Here is a 27,035-nt window from a genome sequence, read left to right as displayed (position 1 = left end):
GCAACAATTGTAAGTCGCCCTGGATAAGGGTGTCTGCTAAGAAATAAATAAATAATATAGCCAACAATACCGATACAAACAGTTTAATACTCAAGCTGTTTGATGGAAAACAAGAACAGCAGGAAAATAGCAGAACTTGTCACCACGTAGTTCATTTTTTCATTCTACAAATCCCCCTATATCTAGAATAAGCAAGGCATTTCCAAGCGTTCCTCTCTTATTACTCCCCCACCCTGCTCCAAAACTCCTACAATAGAGCCAGCTGTGCTCCCAGCAGGGTAATGATGTGCTTTCAGAGCAGCCGGCCCCAGTGAGGGGGCTGTTCTACCCTGCAGCGGGACACCTTGCCCCTGCAGGGAGAAGCAGACTGCACCCGGCTGCACACGGATGAGAACGCAGCGATCACACACAGTCATAAGATGCAAAATCCATTTCTCTAAAACATGCAGTATTCTATTTTTAATCAAAATTACATAACTCTGGATATCAGTATACATGCTTTCCTATTTCATATAAAATACTTGCCTGCTGTAATATAATGTAGCTATACATGTATATACACAATATGCACAGCTTTTGAACACTATTGCATAATATCTGGGTGGACCAAAAGCAGCCTGAACTGTTTCAATGCATATGCATTATAGTGTTACTGTACAGTATATTATATCAATTATATTTATGATGTGCACATATTCCACTGTGTTAAATTCCCACAGTAATTGTGTATTTACTGTTTAGTTTATTTTAATAGTATTTATAAGTATGATTTATTTATTGACCTTTATTTTTGTGCTCATTGATTTTAAACACTGCTTCAGGAAGCTTGTAAAAATGTTTTGTCAAATTGCTTTAGATCAAGCAAATCAATACATAATTATTTGTCTGTTGTGTTAGTGGTTTCTGCAGTACTGAGCGTGAGTTTTATTGCTTCAGATAGATGATCTACAGAATATGTTCTAAATCTTAGATCCTAACAAGAAATGTTCCTAAATGCAAACGCTAGTACCCTGGCAGGCTTTAGCAGCCTCTGGAATGAATAGTGTTAAAGGAATATTTGGTCGGAAACACTGTGTTTGGTTTGTGGAAGTGCAAAGTCTTTGTTCTAATTGGTGGTTACATTGTGACAGGCAGCCTGTCCACTCCCCTGTGCCGTGTGTGTGTGTGTGTGTGTTTGTGTGTGTCTAAGTGCAGTCAGTTTAAAGTCTATTGAATGTGCTTAGAGTTTGTCTTCCAGCAGGCTCTGTTTGTACACAGAGAGATAGCCCAGTGCACAGGGTGTCTTTTAAACAATGGCTTGGGGATTAGGGCTGTATGCTTTCTTCCTGTGGACTAGCACCTTTAAAGCTGCATGCACTGAAGCTACAAACAATGAAGGTAAGCCAATATATACAGCGTGGATTAGGACTAATGTGTCACTTTGTACAGGATTTCAGTAGAATTAGGTTAAAACTGAATGGCAAACTGCACAGCGTAGTGCTTGCTGCTTTTGAAACTGTCCGCATACTGTAGTGTATGTGTTTCAAATGCTGGACGTACTGTATAGTACTCAGTAAAGACTAGCAAAGTTCCCTGCAAATGTTAACTACACAGCTGTAGCTGAGCATATGGAAATACATGTTGGGGACAGCAGAATTTAAAGGGATTTAGCAGATCTTGTACCCTTCAAGGCTATGTATAGTGATTAAGAGATAACTTCTTGTTGTGCACACTTTATTTTTTGGAGCATTTTAGCCAGTGCTCTAAATTTTAGTTTGTTTAATAAACTGTTTTTGTATTTTGTATTTTGATCGCCTAGCGATTCAAATCCTGTCTACAGTTTTAGTGGAAGACAGTGCCAAAGTTTTGGTTTATTGCTCCTTTTTATGAGCAAAATACACATACCAGTAAATAATGAAGTAAGCTTGTAGCATAATGACTTTTCTCTTTTTGTATGTATCTGTCACAGGACATTTCAAATAGATTTTTTGTAGCACACCTGTCTAATACTGAATAATGTCACTTGGACTTGAGTGAGCAGCCAGGTATTTTCATTTCAAAGGGAGTCGTGATTTGTAGTAAAATAAGGCTGGGTACCTGGGTACATCTATTGGAGATGACAACAGTAAGTAAGGAGCCATTGCAAGTTTCTTCAGCTTTTATCATTATTAATACTGTTTATTAATACAATGATATGAATGCATAGGGACACAGTGTGCACACTCAAGAGTGTTGCATCCTTCATATCCCCATGTTGGGATTTTAAACAGAGCAAAGCCTAGACACTGGTGTGATTTGGTTAGCGCTGGCCAATCCATGGACAGGGTTAGCTAATCAAGAGAAAACAACTTTCCCTTTAATGTGGAATACCTTTTACTGCACATGCTGCTTCTGTGATTTTTTGATAATAATAAAATAAGCATTTATAATTTCCATGACAGTAAACATCCCACCGCTGCAATGTGGAATGTAACAAACGCGATCGTTGCTGTGAAAAAGCGAGATTTATGAAACAAAAACCTTTTTTAAAAAATAAATAAACTTCATAATTACTAGAAGTACTTTTTTTATTTTATTAAGCATTTTAATAGAATAGATTATAAATAGGGGTTCTTGTTTTAAAGTCGATTTTAAATACGGGTTCTTGTTTAGAGTCGATTGTAAATAGGGGCTCTTGTTTAGAGTAGATTGTAAATAGGGGTTCTTGTTTAGAGTAGATTGTAAATAGGGGTTCTTGTTTAGAGTAGATTGTAAATAGGGGTTCTTGTTTAGAGTAGATTGTAAATAGGGGTTCTTGTTTAGAGTCGATTGTAAATAGGGGTTCTTGTTTAGAGTCGATTGTAAATAGGGGTTCTTGTTTAGAGTAGATTGTAAATAGGGGCTCTTGTTTAGAGTCGATTGTAAATAGGGGCTCTTGTTTGGAGTAGGTTGTAAATAGGGTTCTTGTTTAGAGTAGATTGTAAATAGGGGTTCTTGTTTAGAGTAGATTGTAAATAGGGGTTCTTGTTTAGAGTCGATTGTAAATAGGGGTTCTTGTTTAGAGTCGATTGTAAATAGGGGTTCTTGTTTAGAGTAGATTGTAAATAGGGGTTCTTGTTTAGAGTTAAGCCCCATTTAAAGTCACATTTCTATCCCCTCAAATGGAAGTTTAAAAATGCTGTTCCAATTTAAATAAATCATGTGAATTTACCTGTCAGATTATTTTATTAATATGGTGTAGCTATTATAATTGGGAATACTTTCTTCATCAATTATCTTTTTTGTAATACGTGTATTAAATGGAGTACTTTAAGATGCTTCTGATGTTTTTCATTAAAGAGAATCCAATTTGTCCCCCCCCCCACTATTCTGACCAGAATTAAAGCCTATTAAACCCATTTCTAAAATTCAAAATCAAACCTTTTTTATTAAAAGTGAATCCAAAACTTAATACAACCAGAACATCCTAATGATCAATAAATGATATATGCATACATGGATATCAATATTTTTAAACTTGTGGTTGATATTTATTGAATAGAAGTTTTACTAACTAATTGGGGGAACTGCTAACCCTGTCTCTGTAGTTATACAAATAGCTTCTCATGGGCATTTCTGATGAGAGAACTGAAAAAGTATGAGAGTCCCCTGTACATATTAACATCCCAAACTACAAGATCACAGCACATACACATTTATATCAAATTACAGTCCCCAATGCTGTGAAAAATACTCAATCGTGGGTGAAAAAAATAATAATATCAATCATTGTCTGTACAGATACAAATGACATTTACCTTTTATATTAGGACCCCGCCCCAAAATAAAATTAAAACGAGTCTTTAACAATCATGTTATTTTAATTAAGTAATAGAAGTATTGAATGGTATTTCTGGCTGTCTGTTTAATTAAATATATTAATCTACCCATCTTTCCAAATACTGTATAGATTAAGTAATTAAATGTGTATGTCCCTTGAAGTGATTATTATTATTATTATTATTATTATTATTATTATTATTATTATTATTTATTTCTTAACACATATCGCAGTTAAACTAATGCAAGCACTTTTGAAATCTATTACTGCATTTGGCTTTGCTAATATTGTGACATAGCCTGACAGCCTACCTCTCTGATTTGTCAAAATAAAACATGAAAAAAATTCTAGCAAAGCGTTTTTCTCCCCTGGGAGATCAAAAATAATTAAAGTACATAATTGCATAATATTTCTGGAGTTTATATAGAGGTATCACCGCAGTGGCAAGAGAGTCTGGGTTCACGCGGTAATTAGGCTTGACCAAGCAGAGTTCAAGGAGGGTTACTAGCAATTTCCTTGGCACAGATGTTCAGTGTAAACCCAAGATGCTTCTATTTTAATATAAATTCAGCCTGTAGGGCATTGTGCTGAGAGTCAAGCAGTTTCTTTCTAAACGTGTGCCTGTAACAACTCACACAGAGAATATGCATATACAACACAGACCATTCATACAGTATGACCCTCACACAGAGAATATGCATATACAACACAGACCATTCATACAGTATGACCCTCACACAGAGAATATGCATATACAACACAGACCATTCATACAGTATGACCCTCACACAGAGAATATGCATATACAACACAGACCATTCATACAGTATGACCCTCACACAGAGAATATGCATATACAACACAGACCATTCATACAGTATGACCCTCACACAGAGAATATGCATATACAACACAGACCATTCATACAGTATGACCCTCACACAGAGAATATGCATACACAACACAGACCATTCATACAGTATGACCCTCACACAGAGAATATGCATATACAACACAGACCATTCATACAGTATGACCCTCACACAGAGAATATGCATATACAACACAGACCATTCATACAGTATGACCCTCACACAGAGAATATGCATACACAACACAGACCATTCATACAGTATGACCCTGTCACAAAGACGGCCGGAGTGGGTGGCGTCAGACCAGATGCAGGAAATAAAACAACAGAGAGGTGTGGTTTGGTGGAGCTGAGCGAATGGTTTCGCTCAGCATTTAATAAACAGAACAGAAAATAAAAGGTTTGAACACAAAACAGGACACGGCACTTACGCCAAAATAAACAGATAAACAAAACGGACTAAACAGTGAACAGACAAACGAACAAACACGGTGAGTGAAAACAACTATCAATTTACTTTACTTTACTTTATTTTACTTTCTCCTTCTCTCTCTCCCATTCTCCACTCACCGAACACCCAACCCTGAGTGAAAGAAACGTGCATCTATATATACTGTTGAGCTGGGATTCAATTACTAATTAATTATTCACTTGAATCCCAGCACGTGAATTAATTCTGTGCAACCCCGTGCTCACATATTACATTTAACCAGCACGTGAAGTGATTTGTGCCCTCCTCGTGCCTAAATATAAATCTACATTTTTAAATACACGTGAAACACAGACCTGTTTATATCCCGTGTACCAATGACTATACACCAACATTAACACACGCACGCAACATACAACACATAATATGCACACAGGGGCGGGGCACATTGCCACAGACCCTCACACAGAGAATATGCATATACAACACAGACCATTCATACAGTATGACCCTCACACAGAGAATATGCATATACAACACAGACCATTCATACAGTATGACCCTCACACAGAGAATATGCATATACAACACAGACCATTCATACAGTATGACCCTCACACAGAGAATATGCATATACAACACAGACCATTCATACAGTATGACCCTCACACAGAGAATATGCATATACAACACAGACCATTCATACAGTATGATCAAGATGTTCCGATAATGGAAATAAATTGCAATTTATATGCATCCTGATTTAAAAGTTGGAAAACCCATAGACTGCATATCAAGCTCTTAGATGTGTATTAAAAGGGGTAAGGGTGGAATGAAATTGCATTTATGGGTTTATTTAACACAGGTCTTTTGCTTAATCTTCATGAATTGAAACTAATGTCCACCCACTGATGCCAGGCACTAAGCACAATGTAACAAACATGATTTCTCTATAAATCAATGGCACAGTGAAATAATAAACTGAGAACACAAATATAAAACCACATGGAAGCTAAAATAATGCTTTTATAGGGCTAATAGGATTTTGCACATAAAGAAGACCTGGAGTATATATTAGTCTGCAATATGATAAAGATATCCTTCATGAACCTTGCATCAGAAATGACAGCTGGGAAGGAAATACAAAATAGTGCTTTCATGAAGCTCCATGTATTAATTGCTCAACCCAGCTCTTATTTTATGCACCACTAACCTAAATAAATATCTTGATTGTTAACTGTAATAGGGCTGAGCAGGGGTTGTCAAGTCCATTACCTGGTAAAGGCACAATCACATTGTGTGCAGGTTGAGATATACAAGGCATGATCACGTTGGGTGCAGGTTGAGATATACAAGGCATAATCACGTTTGGTGCAGGTTGAGATATACAAGGCATGATCACGTTGTGTGCAGGTTGAGATATACAAGGGATGATCACGTTGGGTGCAGGTTGAGATATACAAGGCATGATCACGTTGGGTGCAGGTTGAGATATACAAGGCATGATCACGTTGGGTGCAGGTTGAGATATACAAGGCATGATCACGTTGGGTGCAGGTTGAGATATACAAGGCATGATCACGTTGCGCGCAGGTTGAGATATACAAGGCATGATCACGTTGGGTGCAGGTTGAGATATACAAGGCATGATCACGTTGTGTGTAGGTTGAGATATACAAGGGATGATCACGTTGGGTGCAGGTTGAGATATACAAGGCTTGATCACGTTGTGTGCAGGTTGAGATATACAAGGGATGATCACGTTGGGTGCAGGTTGAGATATACAAGGCATGATCACGTTGTGTGCAGGTTGAGATATACAAGGCATGATCACGTTGGGTGCAGGTTGAGATATACAAGGCATGATCACGTTGGGTGCAGGTTGAGATATACAAGGCTTGATCACGTTGTGTGCAGGTTGAGATATACAACGCATGACCACGTTTTGCGCAGGTTGTTATACTGTCCAGTTGCCTGCTGAGCTCAAAGCCAGAATCTGCAGTGCACACTCAATAAAAAAAGGTTGGGCATTTAGTAGAAAAGGGAACCAATCTAAAGATCTTCTATATTTATACATTTTATCCGGTTCCTATACGCTGATTGATCTCAGAACCTAGTCAAGTTGGGTCTTAAAGGATCCCTCAATAACACTACTAAGTAACTGTGGCAGTGTGCCCCACCCATTTGTGTTATGTGTTATGTGTTGCATGTAGTGTTTTAATGTTGGTGTATAGGTATTGGTGCATGGGAAATAAATGGGTCTGTGTAGCACGAGTGATTTAAAATATATAGTTGTATTTAAGCACGGGCATGCATAATCACTTCACGTGCAGATAAAGTATGTGAGCACGGGATTGCACAAATTAGTTCACGAGCTGGTATTCAAGTGAATAATTAATTGGTAATTGAATCCTGGCACAACAGTATATATAGATGCAAGTTTTACTCACTTGGGGTTGGGTGTTCGGTGAATAGAGAACGGGAGAGAGAAGAAGAGTAAAATAAAGTAAAAGAATAATTAATAACAATTGCTATTTCGTGCTGGAAGGACCAGCACGATACTTGTTTGTTTTGACTCACCGTGTTTGTTTGTCTGTTAGCCCACTGTTTGTTTAAGTGTTAGTCCGTTTTGGCCTCAAGTGCCGTGTGTTGTTTTTGTTTAAATATTTTATTTGTTTATTTATTAAAAACACTGAGCGCCGCAGCGTCTCAGTTTCAACTGGCAGTACTGCGTGTCTGTGTGTTCCTTTCTGGCCTGACGTCACCCCTACAGCCAGCCTGTTCACAGTGCCCCATTTCATTCCTTCACCACTGTGTGAAGAAGTGTTGTCTTTCCTCTGTCCTAAGTCTGTCTCAACTTAATTTTCAACTGTGTCCACTGGTCCTGGTTTCTGTAAAATATTGGTTCAGGTTAACTATGTCAACAATGAAGACTTCAATCATGTCACTCCCCCCCCGTCCCGCCCCCCTGATTTTTCAACAGAGGAGTAAGGGAATTCAGAATGGACATCCTCATTCCGAGTTTTGGACGTTTTTTTTTTTTTATTTAATTTGCACCTTTAATTTGTAGATTTGTTTAAAAGACAAACAAAACAAATTTGGTGATCATAGCTAAGCCATAGCGAATATTAGTCCACATTACAAAATGACCAAATGACTAATTGCATGAGAGATTCCCAGGATTGAGTGGCTGAGTGTTTCAGGTGAGGACTGAGCTGTAAGGGGGAGCATGGCACCTGTTTGAACTGAGTGCTCTGCAGTCTATCAGCTTTTACGAATAATATATTTCTGAACACTTACCACCTACTCCCAGGAGTCAAAGTAAAAGAAATTATTATACATACCATGATGATCGGCAGTGCAGTTATATTGTGAAATGTCTGATACAATGGTCAGATCAACACCAATATAGAGAGATGTTGAAATAGACCCCAATACCCAAGATTTGGATGGTTAGGAACTTAAAAAATGTACAGCTTAAACACTACATCATTCATGGAAAACAGCAATCAAGTATTACTGTGGAAAGCAGGCAGGGGTGAAAAGGGCTTTGAAACAGTACTTTACACGTAACTGTTTTTTATGATGTTTGGAAATGTGTTTTTTTTCTTATTACAATGTTATGACATTTTAGTTTTAGACTTTTGATCGTTCTATTTCTACAAACTAGCTTTTTATCTTAGTGTTTATCAAATTCTGTAGTAGACTGTTTTTAATGTAATGGTTTAATTGTTAATTTTTTTGTGTATGTGAAGCGCTTTGGCATTCTTGTGATGAAAGGCGCTATAGAAATGTGAACTGTTATTATTATTTATTTATTTATTTATTTCTTAGCAGATGCCCTTATCTAGGGTGACTTACAATTGTTACAAAATATCATAGTACAAAGTATTACATTACAGAATATCATATTACAGATAAGAGCAGTTATGAAGTACAGTAAAATCAGTAGCAAATAAGATCAAATTCAAATAAGCAGAAATAAAGAATATAGTAAATAATTACATTTAAGTGCAAGTTCGACTAAGAGCAGTTAACTTAGAGTAAAAATATTTGCTTATACGAGTAAAGTCCAGTAAGAGCACGTAGTAAGTATGATTAATGGATGAGAATGATTTCAAATAAGAGCAATAACCAGAAAATAATGTGACTATGGATACCTGTAAGAGTAGAATCAAATACAAGATACAGGAAGTAGTTATAGTTAAGAGCAGTAGCAGAATACGACAAGGTATGGAGCAGTTCAGTGCAAGTACAAGCTGATGCAAGTACTGGTACAATTGGGTGCCATATAGTCCAGCATAGTCGAGAGTTGTGAGGTTTACAGATGCTGTCTGAACAGGTTTGTCTTGAGGACGCTGTCAGGGACTGAGCAGTCCTGATATCCGTGGGTCCCACCATTGAGGGGCAAGTGTGGAGGAGGAGCGGGCTCTGGAAGCGGGAGAGCGGAGGGAGGGTACAGCTAATCTGCCACTGGTGGAGGAGCGGAGGGGGTGAGAGGGGGTGTAGAGAGAAATTATACTCTGGAGATTAGCAGGAGCAGAAAGATCAAGACAGCAATAGGCCAGTACAAGAGTTTTGGATGCGAGCAGCGATAGGGAACCAGTGAAGAGAGCAGAGCAGCGCTGTAGCGTGGGAGAAACGAGGAAGGGAAAACACAAGGCGAGCAGCAGAGTTTTGGATAGCAGAGGCAGGGAGGCTGGCCAGGAGGGAGTTGCAGTAGTCAAGGCGGGACAGTACCAGGGCCTGAACTAGGAGCTGTGTACAGTAGTTGGAGAGGAAGGGGCGAATTCCTCGTATGTTGCTGAGGAAGAAGCAACAGGAGCGTACCAGCGTAGAGATATGCTGAGAGTAGGAGAGGGAGGGGTCAAGGGTGACACCAAGGTTCTTGGTGGATGAGGAGGGAGAGAGGGTTGTGGATTCAAGAAGAATAGGGGGAAGAAAAAGAAGTCTGATTTGGAGAGGTTGAGTTTGAGATGATGCGAGTGCAAAATAAACAAAGGTCTTGAATGAAGAGGCTTGAGGTTATATTTTGTTCTGGATCACTTACATGTACGCTGCTTGAAATGGATGCTGCTGTTTAAAGAGAGTTTCAAGATGCTAAAGTCCTATTAGCTTTTAGAGGGCATGTACCTGTGGGATAATAACTGCTGGGAGTTTCACAATGTGAGGGTTCGAATTTCAAAGACCTAATGATCCACAGCCCCTAAAACCAACGTTTTCATTCTGAAAAGAATACCGGTGAGCACTGGTTAGTGTACAGTGTCTGTGACGTGGTCTCAAGTTCTGCTTTCATGGTCTAATCTGAAAGACACAGAACAGACAATACTTCAAGCAAAGTGGTAATGGAACAGACATCTACATGTACACTACTTCACATCTACACTAATACAGGGCAGCAGCGGCCTTGAGTGAGGGTTACAGTACTGGATGTCTGAATGTTTTAACTGGGAGTGATAACATTTTAAATATATTAAATACGTACATGTGTAATGGAGTTTTAAAATAAATGATTACCCAGAATATTAAAATAACAGACTGTCCAATGGTGGCTCTTTTGATTCAGAAGTGGAGTTTCCCATTAAAAGACTACAAGGACAATCGGCAGTCTGTGGCAGAAGCAAGTACAGACAATGAGTGCAATCATACTGAAGCTGTGTCTTTGTGTAGGCTGGTTAAACCTTATCTATTTTTAAAAGGTCTTTGCTGCATTTCAGTCATCTACAGTATTTCATTTTAGTAAACTAAAATTATTGCATGTTAAGTCTTTCTTTTTTCTCCCATGTTAGTAATGTATATATACTGTGTATGTATATATATATATATATATATATATATATATATATATATATAGTACGGATCTTTAAGAACTTCCTGGTCATTGGTATATCTCTTTAACCCTTTCATACATGGCAGCTTCATATGGGGACATATACAGAAACTCTCTTCTAGACTTTATATGGGAATGTATGGAAGATGCAAATGCATGATAATCTCATATGACGATGCCATTTTTTCCCCATATAAAGTATTGAAAAAAAAGTGAAACGTGCATGAAGGATCAGACAGCGCTGTATTAAATTGATTTTAATTTGGAATATTTTTATAATGTCATGTATCTGGGTTTTTTTTTTTTTTTTTTGTCAGCTGCTACATGCCCAAGTGAGCGAGGTGACTGGTGAAAAGGTCTTTTAATAAATCAAAACATGGCTTGAGAGCAGCAGCAGACACTTGGAGATTCAGAGTGTCTCCAGTGTCCCCAGTGGCCCTTCCCCTGTCTTCTACAGGAGACAGCGGGCTCTGAACTCGGATTAGCTGAAGGGAAGTCATTAACCTCATCAGCAGGAAAGGTGGCCTTTCTTTCACTGTGTGTGTGTGTGTGTGTGTGCGTGATTGAGATCGGGGAACTTACTGAATAAGTCTGTAGCTCCTGAGTTAAGAGCCCATCCCAGCTGATATATCTATGAATTTTAAATGAGCATGTTTTGAGCAACTGGTTCCTAAAAGCAGTAAGAGCCAGCTGATTCTTAAATGCATCGTTTCACCTACTTAATCTCCAGCTATACCTTTAACCCAAACTAAAATAAAAAGCCATGCGGGGCAAACAACTCCACTACCTACACCACATACTGTGCATATACAGAAATGCAGACGCACACACATGCACACGCATACAAGGAACCATTTTAAAATACTAAACCTGTATACCATTTGCAAATGCTTTCTGATGACAGGCTGTGACAGGATTTGCTAGTACATGGATGGCATTGTTAAGCCACAATGTAAAGGTGATGTATTCCAGTAATCTGAGGATTGAGGATTCAAACATGGGAGCTCTGGTAATGCAACCCCTAAAGTCCCTTGGTAGTTTTGAAGAAATAATGTTTTTTTATTTGGCAGCACGGTTACAATGATCGACTCGACAAAAACATTGTATTTATAAACATAGTGTGTAAATAAATCATTCTTGTAATTAAACAGTATTAACATCAGACATATGCTGCTGAACATTCTAGGCTTGATTAATGAGTTAATGAAACATGAATTATTCCGAACCATCAGCCAATCAGCTTGCAGACAGTGGAAGCCCGCTGTGATGTCAGCGCATCGGCTGTGATTCAAACCCACTTTTTTTTTTTTAACTTTCAGCTTTGTGAACCTGTCAGTTTCCATCTCTTGTTGAAGTGCACCATAAAAAAGCAAAAAAAAAAAAAAGCAACTGTTCTAATAGCGATAGTTCCACCTCGATGAAGGTGAATGATCTTGGCTTCCGCGAGCACCCTCTCTACCAGCTTGAAACAGATTGTTTCTTAAAAAAAGCTAAATGTTTAAGAAAGCAAAACAGTGAAATGGGAAAAAATTCTGGAGATTTCAATGATAAAATAACAATACAGGCAACAGGTTTTAATTGGTTGTAATTCTGGGTATTGCCTTGGTCGTTGAGTTGTTGACCTTGTTGACCTTCTAACAGATGGTAATCCCATTTGAACAGAGTTCTAATGCTTAATGAGATTGGTTCTTAAAATAACAGATGTTTACATCAGTCAGAATAATCTTTCTTCTCATGGTTTTTATTAGTTGCCTTTTTGACGTGGTCTGTCTGTCTTGTCTTTTCAGCCACTGCTATCTCTTTGTTGTTTTTTTTTTACTGTATTTCTTGCCTTTCAATAAATCTCTTGAGTCACCAGTACCCTATTCTTTCACTGTGTATGAGTTCATCTATTTATACCACAACCATTTTAATTAAATGTTCAGCTTTTTGAATTTATACAGCTTCCTCTTACTCTCTCTTGTGGCTTTGGAAACCGACAGCAAATCTAAGTTTGTTTGTTGTTTATGTAAATTTTTCACAGTGCCAAGTCCATAAAAGGGGTTTATTTTAGAAACTTAATACACTCTTGATACAAAAATCTACAACATGATTCATTTAAAGCTTGACAATCATGGGGTTTCCATGCAAGTTTTTTTTTTTTTTTTTAACTCAAGACATTTACAAGAGAAATGTCTCGTGTAAAATGCTTTTTGGGGTTTCTGTTCGCTCAGTTTATTTTACTCGAGTAAACCGGGCTTTTCATCCAACGTCATGCAAATGAATTAGAAAGGTGGGGATTGATATGTAAATTAGCTATGCATAAAGTACTTGTGCTGTTTTTGAAGATTACTAGTGAAATTTTGTGAAAATGTGGTTTCCATGCGCAGAGAACTGGTACACGAGTCAATCTAAACTGCGGTTGGTTAATAATGTGTTTTACTGCTCTTGCCCAAATTGTTTTTCAAATGTCATTAATGGGGTGTCATGTCGTTAGTAGTGACTACTGTTTCAACTCATTTATCTTACGACTCATTAATTAAAAATAAACTCGGAGGTATAAAATGAAACTAACCAACAGGTATTGCAGATCACCATGGCTGAAAACCGGCGGAGGCCATGTGTAAAAAAAAAGCGTTAATATTTTAACATTTCTTTATTTCCAGATTTGACTTAAATCTTGTATTAAAATATTTAGCAACTTTTCAACATTTAAATGCTAAATCTTTATTTTAAAAATAAACATTTAGCTCAATATTTAACTAAATCTTAAATCTCTTAACAAGATTTAACATTAAGCTAAATATTTAATTAAATCTTAAATCTCTTAACTAGATTTAACATTTAGCTAAATATTTTACTGGCCAGCTAAATCTCTAAAAAAATTTTAACATTTAGCTAAATATTTAACTAAATCTTAAGTGAGTTTGTATGCAAATGAGATCCACCCACTTTGTGCTTTCATGCGATTTGATTGGCTATTGTAATGCTAATCAAGAAATATGCAAATTTCAGCATTAGAAGAGTCAATCAAATAACGTCTACCTTACATAATTATTGTCGCTGTGTACTTACAATATCTTTATTATTTATTATTATTTATTATTAATTTCTTAGCGGACGCCCTTATCCAGAGCGACTTACAATTGTTACAAGATATCACATTATTTTTACATACAATTACCCATTTATACAGTTGGGTTTTTACTGGAGCAATCTAGGTAAAGTACCTTGCTCAAGGGTACAGCAGCAGTGTCCTTCACTGGGATTGAACCCACGACCCTCCAGTCAAGAGTCCAGAGCCCTAACCACTACTCCACACTGCTGCCCTAATATCTTATTTTTATGTCTACAGTAATATATTGCTGATCTATGACACATTGTTTGTACTATAACATGGTGTATACAGAGGATAAACAATGAAGTTCCATTGAATACAGATAATATACAACAAAGTTTTTTAATGTAAGCGCCATCTTTAAGCAATATCACCTGTTAATACGTTTCACTGAACACTTAAATTATTTAAAGAGGGCACAGTAACAAATGGATGAAAATGCAAAGTTACCTTCAAATGAAAAATGTCACAAGTGGGCCTAAATAAGATTCGATAAACATGGAAATAAGAATGTGGGGATAAACACATTATTGGCAGATCCAATAACTTTAAAAACAACTTCCAAAGTAAATATTTCATTTTTGATCAAAATGCTCATAGACCCTTTCACTTCTATTCACTACACAGATCTCATAGGTGCCGTTTTAAAAAAAACACATTTTAGCAAACATGTCATTTAATTTCAAGATACATGTCTAAAAATGGGGGGAGGAGGGCGTAAGTAGTGCACTATCCTTTCACTCTCCTTTCACCTTTAAAAACCTTGCTTAGATCAAAAGTGAAATGATGATGTTTCTTCACCACAAGGTACTCCATCCAGGACAGTCTTGAGACATGCTTCGGGGGCACAGTGCAGAAGCTTCCATTATCACTGCTTTCACTATGCCCCTCTGTGGAGGCTCAGGCCTCAGTGCTGCCCACCAATCTGGCTCCTTCGAAGAATATACTACAATACCCTTTGATCTACAGTGATATATAGCACTGTCAGTCAAGGCCTTGCCACTGAAAACAAATAACTCACAGAGTGTGTTCCAGCATCAAATATTTAAAACATTGAAATGGCCTATGGTACCTTATGAATGTTTCCCTTTCGTGCCTTCATACAATTCGTTACTGTAAGTGTAAACCACAGGGAACTGTGTGCAACCCCTGCCTCTCCACTTTTACTCAACACTCATAAATCATATAAATGTAATATACCCCTAACATCAAAATGTGTAAAATAAACAGTATAAGACTTCCCTTTTGAAAAATAAATACATTTATAATGTATAGCAATAAAAATGTGTAAAACCTACTGTAAAAAATATGTATAAATATATATATATATATCTATATATATATATATATATATATATATATATATATATATATATATATATATATATATATATATATTTAGCTCAAAGAGACACCCATGTATAATGTATTGCAGAACAACACAACATTTGCTTTGTTTCAAAAAGCTTTAAATATATATTTTGAAGATATTTTCTCTCAGTACTTTTATTTAGAACATATGATAGTATTATGTGCAGGAACAGCAGACAGAGTTGTAGAGACCTCTTTTACCAGCCTTTCAGGGGAGAACTGCCACATCATTGGCGGAGAATGCTGAGTGTAGATTGAACAAATTAGGAAACAATGGGACAATACATGTATAGAGAGTACGTGAGGCTAGCAGAGTTGAAAGCACATGCTCATGTGATTTGAATTAGGAATGGAATGAGTCCATTCAGATTCTGAGTTAGGATTCTCAGACAAGCTCAAAGTAAGGCCAAAGCCAGGTAAAGACAGATACAATTTATCACCTGGTAAAAGCACGGCTGTGTGATATGCAGGGTAAGTCGTACAGTCAGGGGAGCGCAGGTTCATGTCCTGGCTGGGGATTCCGGAAGGAGTGTCGCTATGGCTCTGGCGTTCCCGCGGGATGAGGCAAGACCAGCAGGGGCTGTTTCTCATCACGCCCTACAGTGAGCCCTACCAGCCAGGCTCCCAGTAAGCTTAGACGGACACCTGCAGGGCTGGCTTTTGTCCTCCAGAAGCCAGTAGCTCACAGAAATCTACTCTCGAGTTCCTGGATGTAAAATATAAAATTGTCTTGGTCGTGGGTCGGAGGACGCCCACTGAAACTTCAGTTGTCCTGAGCTGTGTGGGGAATAGCTGCACTGGAGAGAAAACATTACTGGACATTCTAAAATGGGACTCTGAATTAAATAAATAAATACAAATTATAATAACTCTGCTCAACAGAACCAATAATGATTCAGAACAACATAACCCAGAACCACTCAGAGAATAACTGCAAACATCATTAAACATGTAAATACACAAATGAAAATGTTATTTGAAGCTCTTTAATCAAGGTGCTGCCTCTGTATTTTTGGCTTAGACTACAACAGAAACAATGTCTGCTGTTACGCTGATCATGGAATGAACACCAAATCCGATGTTGGAAACCCGGGTGTCAAATTAGACTCTGATGTTACCAGGAAGCTCATGTTCAAAATATAGCTCAGGTTTCCTTCTCTCAGTTACAAAGCACACTTGGGATTCCTTGTTCACGCTTTATCCACCTCATTAACTGACCACTGCTGGTTTGCTAGATTGCCTGGTAATTTCCTGTCATCATGAAATCTCAGAATATCTCACAATCTCTGGTTTGCCTCCACTGGTTGTGTGCAAGAATTTGACTGTATAATTCTCCACGCTCTCCTCTTTTTTCAAGTTTGCCTTTTCTCCTTGCCTACTTGACCTCCTGTAGCTAGAGCCATTCACATCTTTGCAAGGTAATGTCTAATACGTGCAGAATAAGGCGGCACACATTTCTCTTTATGGGACCATTAAGAGACTTTACCAATTGAGGGTGGAGTCCATGTCACCCAGTGTTTTAAGTGAATCAACACTCATTGCAACAATTAAGACATTGATCATGTCAAATATTTGTCATTGGATTATTATATTACTTTTAGTGTTTCTTAGGTCATAAATATCAGCCAGATATACCTTTTAGGGCAAAATTATTGTTTTAATTCCGATTTCCCCAGTTGCTAAACTGGCGTTAGCAACAGTGAGGCCAATAGGTGCATCCAATAATACCACCAGTTTTCTATGTCAATGGACCTGAGTCATGTAACTGTGTCTCTGGTAAAACAAGCTAACTAGCTGCATGGAGTTTCTTGACAGAGCTCAGCAGCTACGCAGACTAAAACAATTCCTTAATGGACTGTGTAATACCTGATCTCTGTTTCCAAGAGCAGTTCATCATAGCTCTTCAGATCTTTTATTCAGTTAAAGAACAGATGTTTTGTTGCAGTGTTAGAGAGCCAGAATGACTCATGTAAGCAGGGGTGTTTTTGTGTGGGATTGTGAGACCAGAAACCCCCACTGGAACATGGTAAAGCCCACTATGAAGGACAAAGGTCTACAAGATGAGAGTTTTGCCTCAAAATGATGACCAAAAATGAACTATTTACTATGGATGATGATTTGCCTTTATTGGAACTACCATAAGGTTAATTTGCAGAAATGTTGTCTATTGACAGGGCAGCAGTGTGGAGTAGTGGTTAGGGCTCTGGACTCTTGAGTTCATGGGTTCAGTCCCCAGTGGGGGACACTGCTGTTGTACAATTGAGCAAGGTACTTTACCTAGATTGCTCCAGTAAAAACCCAAATGTATAAATGGGTAATTGTATGTGAAATAATGTATACTGTGATATCTTGTAACAATTGGAAGTTGCTCTGGATAAAGGTGTCCGCTAAGAAATAAATAATAATAATATTGACACATAATTTTTCCCATGTGTATTGAGTCCCACAATATTTAACAATTTTGCTCATTTAAAGTATTTTTTTTCCTACAGTGCCTTCTTTAAACAATATCATCTCTTAATATGTATCACATCTCATAATAAATACAGAAGAATAAAGTTGGCAATCATTATTACAAAGGACTGATGCAAAGTAGGAAAAATTACCTTAAATTAGATTGCAGAAATGGACCTCCATGAGATTCAATACACATGGATAAATGTTTGTGGCAATAGACCAGTTCATTTCTGCAAATATACTATATGGTTAGGTACATTTTTTTAAATTTTTGGCCGTAACTTGAAGCAATATTTTCCATCTTCTAGATGCTTATTCTTTAGCAACACTTGTATCTGGCAGTACCAAACCCAGCCTTAGGTGAGGCAGCCCAGAATGCGTGCTAATCAGGGTCTTTGAAAACAAAAGATGATCTTTCAGTATTAAGTAGTTTATAACTTAATAGTACTTTAATGATACATTTGTCATAATATATTTAAAAAGAAATCTTTTTAATACCATAAGATTGAGAGGAATGGAGCTGTGGGGTTTTGTGAATCCCAGCAACTGAATCTGAGCAACAGCAGTACATCCATCAGCACAGACTTCATGACTTCTTACACTGCCCTCAAGTAGCAGCATAAACACCTTAAACATATAAACACAACACATGCAGGTCATGGGCCTTTTCTGATGATTTGAGGACTTTAAACCCCTGTGCTAATTGGGTCTGATTTTGTCATGTGATTTAGGTCATCAGATCACTGCCTCTGATGTCCTCAGTGTGTATTATTGCATGGCTAATAATAACTTCAGATGCCTTCCGTCTCCCTCACACCACGTGAAAACCTCCCGAGGATTCAGACTCTTCCACGCTCTGCCCAGATCAGCTTTATTCCTCCTGGGCACAATTTGTCTTCCTGCAAAGTTGATTTGTTTCGGCTTTAGTTTGTCATTTGATTAGAAGTTGCTGACGTTTTTATTTGTTAATTTTATACTTATTTTTGGACATTCTAAATTGGGGAGAAAAATCTGAGGTAAAATAACTGTTTATCTGCATAATGTTTGACCACATTTTCAGAAATTAATATGCATTTCCAAATGTAATCAGCATTTCAGATATGAACAAAAATCAATTTTATCTTTAAAAAACATTGTGAAATTCAGAAGGCTGTGTACATGTCTATTCCTACTAAGGGAGATCTTTGAGCGTGTATTCTCTGGCTAGAACACTTTGTTTTTACTACTGTAATTAATTGTCAATTATGGACCTTATTCACAAAACTCAGAAGAGCGTTTATAAATTCTCTCTAAAGTTCAACAGTGCTTTGAAAAATGAGAATAAACAACTGTAAACGCCGTTTAAAACGGTTGACAGATGTTTTGTGAACAGCAAGCTTGATTGAATTAATCAAAATTAAAAACCATCTTTGACAAATCGTTCTAAAAACATGTAGCAGAGCATTTGTTTTTACAACTGACAGCTTATGACATCTGTGTTACAGTTTTTAAATGTAAACAGAAGGCCAGATTTTTGTCCCTGAAACAAACAAACATCAATGTGATACAACGGAATAGCAGCAATTTAACAGATCCGATAACCAATTAAAGTTAGCCTACAGCTAATTCTGTAGTATGTTTTGCTTAAGTGCATTTCTAAACCATCTGAAGCCTTGGTTATGTAGAAAGGAATGCTTCTATTGCCTGTTGGGGGTTTCTTTTATTTTGATGAATTATGTGGGCATTCCTGAAGGTTAAAAGTGTCCCTCGTTATTTCCCTCTCCTATTCCAATGGATGATATTGTGTCTGTGCCACCAGAGAAATAAAGCTTCCCCTTTTAACTCAGTGGCAGTAGCTCTGATATTGCAGTGTTTAGCTGTGCAGCACACAGTGTCCCGGGTCAAATAATGATTAGATCAATCTGCACCACAGTGGACTGTATGAGTGGGCAGGGCTGGCATTATACAAGGTAATGCTGCACATTGGGAAGGTCCTGGGAAATCTGTTTGATTCACACTCACTAAAACCAGTCCAAAGATGAATCATTCTGGGAGGTGGTGTATAGCTCTAGGACAGGGGTGCACAATTATATTTTGTGAGGGGCCAGATACAGAGAAAGCCAGCTTGCCAAGAGGTAAAGAATATTACCAAGACATTGTAAATGATTCCCATGTATTGCTGTGCAAAGTGGTTTGCAGTGAACTGGTGTAGAGGTGATGTGATTACAAAACAAAGACAGACAACAAAGTTCACGATCCAAACATGTTTATTTTTATAATCCTGGTCTGGCGACCGCAAAGAATAATCCCAGGCAATACACAGCAATGTGTATTGCACTGTTCCAAAGGAAGGGTTTACAGTCCCGAAATAATAATAATCACAAGTCCAGAGTGAGTGCTAACGTGCAAGTGGTGAAATACAATTTATTTGTGTACAGTTGTGAAGTGTTGTCTGGGTTGGTGCTGGCCTTAAGCGACAGCTTCCGGTATGTAACAGCTTTAACTTAATTTCAAAAACACAAACCGCCTCAAACAAATCAGAAATAAGATGTTGACTACCTTGTACCTTCAGGCTTAAGTCATTAAGATAACCTGTAATAGCAGTTAAAAATGCAAGATCAGCAATCCAGTCACTGTCTTCCATAACGGAGGTGTCCTGTCCCTTCTTTGGCAGAAATGTTTTTATTTCATTTCTCAGCGCAAAGAACCGCTTAAGACGTTGCCATGGCTAAGCCATCTGATGTCACGGTAAATGGCACTTATATTTTCCAAAAATGACTGAAATGCACAATGATTTAAAGCACGTGCACGAATGAAGTTAACTGTCGACACACCAAAGTCTTTAAATGTCAAATATTTTGCACATAAGGCCTCCTGGTGTGTTATGTAATGGTACTGCTTTAACAGCTCAGCTCTTTCACCCTGTACTCGCACCTGTCATAGCCGGTGCACCATCAGCAGTCACCCCCACCAGCTTACACCAGGGCAAACATAATTGTTCTACTGCTATTTTAAAAGCATTATAAACATCAGAGCCAGTGGTTCTGCCGTGCAGTGATGCAAGGGATGCCAGCTGCTGGCGGACTTCAAATGTTCTCGTTACTCCATGAAGGAAAATTAAAAGGTGCTTTCATCAACAGCAGCTGAGAAGTACACAAAATCATTACATTCGCATTCTAGCTGATCATAGCTATTGTCAGACATGTCTACTGTACATCGTTGCATAGTCATTCTAGAAAGGCATCTTTTTTTATCTTTGCAAACGGCAGCACATATTTCCATCAGACATTCTTTTACAAAATCTCCATCTGTGAAGGGGTGTCCTGATTTTGCAGTGAGCTGAGAAACCTTGAAACTTGCTATCGTAGCAGATTCAGATTCCTTGTGTTTATGTTCAAAAACACCTTGCTGGGCTAATAACTGCATTCTGAGATTTTCAATTTTTTTTAGCTCTCAATTCTCCCAGCAAGTCTTTGTATTTTCCACGTTTTGTCTCATAATGACAACAGAAATTGTATTCTTTAGGGACGGCAATACATTCAAGGCAGACAAGGCAAGTGTAGACACCCAGCCTTGATTCAACAAAAAATATTTTTCTGTCCAGTCTGGATTAAAATGTCGGTGCACATGACCATTCTTTCTCAGTATCTGGCTTTGACAGAGTCATATTTGTGAATTCACTCACAAATTATATATTGTCCAAAACAAATCCTTTCTTCTTTCAGATCAGCTCAGTTTTTTTTTTTTTTTACTTGTGTTTTGCTTTTTGTTTTTGTCTGGAAGAAAACAATTGCCACCACTGAACCCATAAACACCTCACATTCACTTCCCGGTTCTGAGACTCTCGCTGTGACGTACCCAAAGAACGTCAGTATGAACGAGGCGCACATTTTGGTACATAGAATCGATGTAGATGTTTGAACACTAGAGGGCATTGTATCTCGTGTTTTGTATTATGAGAGAGAACCTGGCTGCGCTGAGCAGTTACAGACAAGTGTAATGTATGCTGCAGGGTGGTTTTAATACATTATTTTAAAATGATTACGGGCCGGATTAAAGGAGGCAGCACGCTGTATCTGGCCCGCGGGCTGTATGTTTTGCACCCCTACCCTAGGATATGAGTACAGCTATGGGAACTGGCTTTCCACACTGCTCAGACTGACAGGCACTTACTACAGACTGGCCAATGGTTTTTAACAGTGGGTGTGTCATGGGGTGTTCTCCCCTACAAATGTTTAGTTATTAACATTCTAATTAAACCTGTTCACATTACCAGAAAACCTGTTAAAATGAAAAGCATTTCTGGACAGCTTTATACATGAAGTAACGAAATATATAACACAGAATAAATTATGGAATATGTATTTGCATTGGTATATGGGTTATAAATATTTTAAAACCTGAAAGTTACAACCAAATAATGTAATAAACTTTTTTTATATTGCTATGGTGCAGCAAATTTAATTAAAGGCCTGCCTCTTTCTAGAGATGAGTTGACAGCCCCTCTCCTTCCCTCATTGGTTTGTTCTAATTGTTTCAAAGCTTGCATTTACCTCCATCCTTCTGTCGTCAAGTCCTTTGGAGGTCAAGGGCTCCCCAGCCTTGGTTTACCTGTGGCAGCTGTTGGAGGTCCTTTCAGGTTGAAAAGCGAGATCCTGGGCCAGGCGTCCCTTAATAAATATCCTTATGGTTAATCATGCTGTCGTTTGGCTTAAGTAGCATCATTTGCAATACTAGACAGTTTAATTCAGAGGGCTTCTAATACAATGGGAGGGGCTGGCTGTGAGTTTCAAACAACAATGATAACAAAAAAATACAAATCTGTTGCTAATTATATATGAAGCATAGCCAGCTTGGGACAGGTGCAGAGCTGTTGGCTGGCATGCCCGTATTGCCTCACTTATATGGTTCATATGCATCCTGACATGGCTCTCATATCTTAACCAGACCATGGAAAATCGTTGTTGGTCATTACGATATGAAAATGACCACCGACCATGATGATGGTGAATAATTTGGTATGAACGTAGCAACTGGATGAAAGTGAGATTTATTTGGAAATAAATGGAATTTAAGATATAGGTTTTTTTTTCTATTATACTGTTATTGGATATTAATGCGTCTTGAAATTGGGAACTTGATCAAAATCAGACCTTGTTCTTTGTTGATTTGTGATAATAGCCTAATACATAAAATAGTCGATATATTGAAACATGAAGCAGCCTTCCTGTCTGTCTGATATGTCCAGCGTCATGTAGCTCAGTAGAATGTAGTATCATAAGGAATAACGTTGTGTGGCAAAGTGGGTGGTGAGGGGTAGCTGTGTAGCAGTGATGCGGTGCAGGAGTAATGGGCAGACAACGGTAGTCCAGTGGAAAATAGGCTTTTTATTGCCAGCACTGGTCTAGTGCTCAAAAAGAATAAGCCCGGCAATACACAACGATGTGTAAAGCTCGGGCTGACAAACACAGGATACAGTCCTGAACAAGAAACAAAAACAACACGGTCACCCGTCTCGGGTGCGTGCAGTCGTGATTGTGGTGGGTGAATACACGGGATGTTGTGACAGTACGTGCTGAGGTGATCCGGCTTGTGCTCGCGCCGTGTGACAGCTCCGGATAGGTTTTTTAGCTGTCTGGTGATTCGGACAAAAGAAACAGACAGTTAGTTTTCAGAAAAATACAGCACACAAACCCACACACACAACTCTTTTAGAGTAGTACAGCTCTTTTACGTCCTTCTCGGACCTTGGTTTAACCCAAACGAAGGAAAAGAACAGCGTTACCCTGGCCCCTATATGTAATCCCGCATGATATCTAGGTAAACGGTTGCAGCTGCCTTTTTACTTGCAGCTGCCCCTCGTTTACCTGTCAAATCAATACGGTCTTACAACAGAGTCTCGCTTCCTTCCAGGCTGACCCACTTTCCGGTCCCGGAAACGAACTGTCAGGCCAGCCCTTCCAGATACTTCTCCTCCCGTTCTTTAGCGCCCTCACAGGTCGGGAGGAAGATTTATCACCAGAACTCATTGTATTTCTGTCACACGTTGTCACAGGAAATTCATAGACCATGAAAAACATAGATAACTCCTATACTGCGCATGTACGGATTTTTAAAATTACAGGGAGGGTTTGTTTGAAATTCAGTGAAGATTACAGGACCGGAATGCGCTTTTTGTTTGAAAATGTGACAGTTGTCACCTTATCTATCTACAGTAGGTGTAAAGTAAATTCCTGTTTACTTTATTTGTATCTTCAGGAGATCAATCAAATATGTATATATTTTTAAATTCTTTAACAAATGGCTGTAAATGTGTTTTTAACAAAAAATAAGTATACATAATTTAAAACACTACATTTTTTGTTAGAATTTATAATAACTTTTTGCTTCAAAAATGTTGTTCCCGGTGTACTTTATGTAGGCTCCCTTAGACTAAGTTACCACAGTAAATGTGCAGTTTTCCAATAGTTATCCTGGGCGTTTACAGTGTTTTAATACGCCGTACCATACCTCACCACTTCAATATGCAGCATTAAGTCTGCAATGCATTTCTCGATGGTAATCGTTTGTAAGAGCTGTACTAACTGTGATTAGGGTTCAGGTAATAATAATTCAGCAGGGGTGAGTAGCCCTGCAGATGAAACGAGATTTTATTTATTTTGCATCCATGTTTAAAAAATACAGGTCTATTATACTAATTAATTTAACAGTATGTCAAATTAAAATGTGCTATTATAAAAACTGTAGCATTCATTAGCTAAATATTTTTCAAGCAGAATGTAGCTTTTAATAAAGATTCGGACAACATTTTAAAAATGTAAAACAGTTAGCTATATTTTACAACTTTATGGTAACAAATTTAAAATAGACGGCGATCACAGATTATGATTAAAGTTCACAGACAGAAAATGCCAACCCTCCCTTTAATTCCAGAAATTCGCGCATGCGCACTAAATGTGGTATCTGCTTTTTTCACAGTCTACCGGTTTCCTGTCACAACATTCCCTTTCAATTCAAAGACGACCACCAGACATTAAGTATGGGATATGCCTGCCTATTGGTAGGTATTTACTGAGCTTTTTATATCAGAGCTGCCGATAGGCTCCTTCCTGGGGTGACATCCTTGGTTCCGCCTACCGACGGGTTAAACCCATCAGCCAAGGAAGCCATTTCTCTTTTTGCCTCTCAAGACGGTATGGTAAGACCTCTGTGTTTAGCAACTGAGCATAAAATAAAAAGCTTTTCTGACTTGACTGCAGTTCCCCTGCATTCATGCTGAAAACTGAAAGCTGGCTTGCCGCTTTGCCTTTGTTGTGCTGTGTAAATTAGCTGCAGTGCAGTTTAAAAAAACTAAAACAAAACAAACACTGGGGCTGCGTTCTAACCTGCCCCACTGTAGAGTAGACCTCATCGGCTACCTCGGCCCGCCCACCCCCCCCCCCCCCAAAAAAAAGTGTGTTCTCTCCCTGTTATTTGCCAACTCGCCCCCCGCGGCTTTAGCCTGTGTGTCTCCCTGGTATATGCTACGCGCTGACCAGGTGTGTGAGTACACGTGGTCAGGGTAGGCACCACTGCTTGAGCTGCCCCCCAGTGCTTCAATACCTCGGTGCACGCTCAGCCCTTGGTACTTCGGTGCCTCGGTGTGCATAGTGCTCTGTGCACACAGTGCCTGGTGCTCACGGTGCTCAGTGCACTCAGTGCGTGTAGCGCCCGCCATGCTCAGTGTTTATATCGTTCAGGGCGGTACACACAGTGCACATAGCGATGAAAAGTAGGTCCTGGTTCCATGCTTGCACATGCTGTAGGGCGAACATACCTCAGGAGGACAGGCATACCCTGTGTGCGCATTGCTTGGGTGTCCAGCACGCCACCTTGCCCTCGGGGATGAGACTCCGTCCTCTGTGGCTGAGCCGTCGGCGGCCCTTGGAGCTCCAAATCCCCCGCTCCTCTGGTTATCCCAGAACCCTTTACAGGGCATTCCCTCGTAGCCGCTCTCCATCTCCGCAAGTGAGACGGGTTCAGCTTTCAAAGCAAGTGAGGGACATAATGGGCCTCAGCATCACATTCTTCGGTCCACATGAACCAGTCTGTGGAACTGGAGTCTTTCCATCCAACTCCGTTTTCTTCGGAGGAGTATAGGAGATTTAACTTCCTCTGCCCTGTGCGGGCATTGAGGTGTTATGTGGATAGGACAAGAGCTCTGCGTCATACTGACCAGCTCTTTGGTATACAGACCCTAGGACAGCCCCTCTCGAAGCAGCGACTGTCGCACTGGATTGTGGATACAGTCTCCACTGAGTATGATAGTGCCGGCTCGCCCCCACCTGGGAGGGTAGCCGCGCATTCTACCAGCGTGTTGGCTACATCTTGGGCCCTCTTCAGAGGGGCCTCGCTGTCCGATATCTGTACTGCGGCTAGCTGGGCTACGCCGAATACTTTCTCCAGGTTCTATCGCCTTAACGCGATAGATCCTTCCTTGCCTTCATTAGACACGAGGGTCCTTGAGGTTGCACGCTCGCCACCGCTAACCTTGGGTTATGCGGTTCTGATGCATCCCTCAGTTGCTGGCGTTCCTTCTCCCTCACGACTGCTCTGGTATACTATTCCATACTTAATGTCTAGTGGTGGTCTTCGAATTGAAAGGGAACGTTAGGTTACTTACTGTAACCCTGGTTCCCTGAAAGAGAAGACGACCACCAGCCAGCGAGGTCGCATCCGTCGCCCTCACGGGTTCGATGCAAAAAAGAGAAATAGCTTCCGTGGGCGGACAGGTTTAATATAAAGAGCTCAGTAAATACCTACCAATAGGCAGGCATATCCCATACTTAATGTCTGGTGGTCGTCTTCTCTTTCAGGGAACCAGGGTTATGGTAAGTAAACTAAATTTTTATTATATAAAACTACAAAGTGTTCCTGGAGTATTTTAGACTGTTGTGTCAATGTATTAGCAGTCTTTATATGTGTGTGGCCAGCTGCAGATGGTTTAGTTAGCCTTTTACCCAAACTACTCTGCCTCGAGGAAAGAACATAATACCTGACCCATTGTCCTTCCCTGTTTAATGGGACTAAATTATTGAACTGATTGTTATCTAACATTTTACAGTTGGTTTATTATCCCCACAGGGGATTAAATCAAATATGTTATATTTAAATTAGAAGCACTTTTTATAAATGCTTAACCTAACTAATTGGGTGTTCAGATGTTCTGTAAAAACCTCAAAA

At 38.9% G+C, this 27,035-nt stretch overlaps 1 protein-coding gene across 1 annotated transcript in view; it reads left to right on the top strand.

The window, feature by feature from the left end:
* Positions 1-1,224: 1,224 nt before the first annotated feature.
* LOC117432354 (ephrin type-A receptor 8) overlaps positions 1,225-27,035 on the top strand; it is a 153,056-nt gene continuing 127,245 nt past the window's right edge. The window contains exon 1 of the mRNA XM_058993450.1: positions 1,225-1,377. Within this exon, the coding sequence (XP_058849433.1) occupies positions 1,293-1,377 (85 nt within the window). The 5' untranslated portion in view covers positions 1,225-1,292. The remainder of the gene's footprint in view (positions 1,378-27,035) is intronic.

Source organism: Acipenser ruthenus, chromosome 20 (genome assembly GCF_902713425.1).
Source record: "Acipenser ruthenus chromosome 20, fAciRut3.2 maternal haplotype, whole genome shotgun sequence".
Taxonomy (NCBI): domain Eukaryota; kingdom Metazoa; phylum Chordata; class Actinopteri; order Acipenseriformes; family Acipenseridae; genus Acipenser; species Acipenser ruthenus.
The sequence above is the reverse complement of the archived record's forward strand: the minus strand, read 5'-3'. Positions and strand labels throughout refer to the sequence as shown.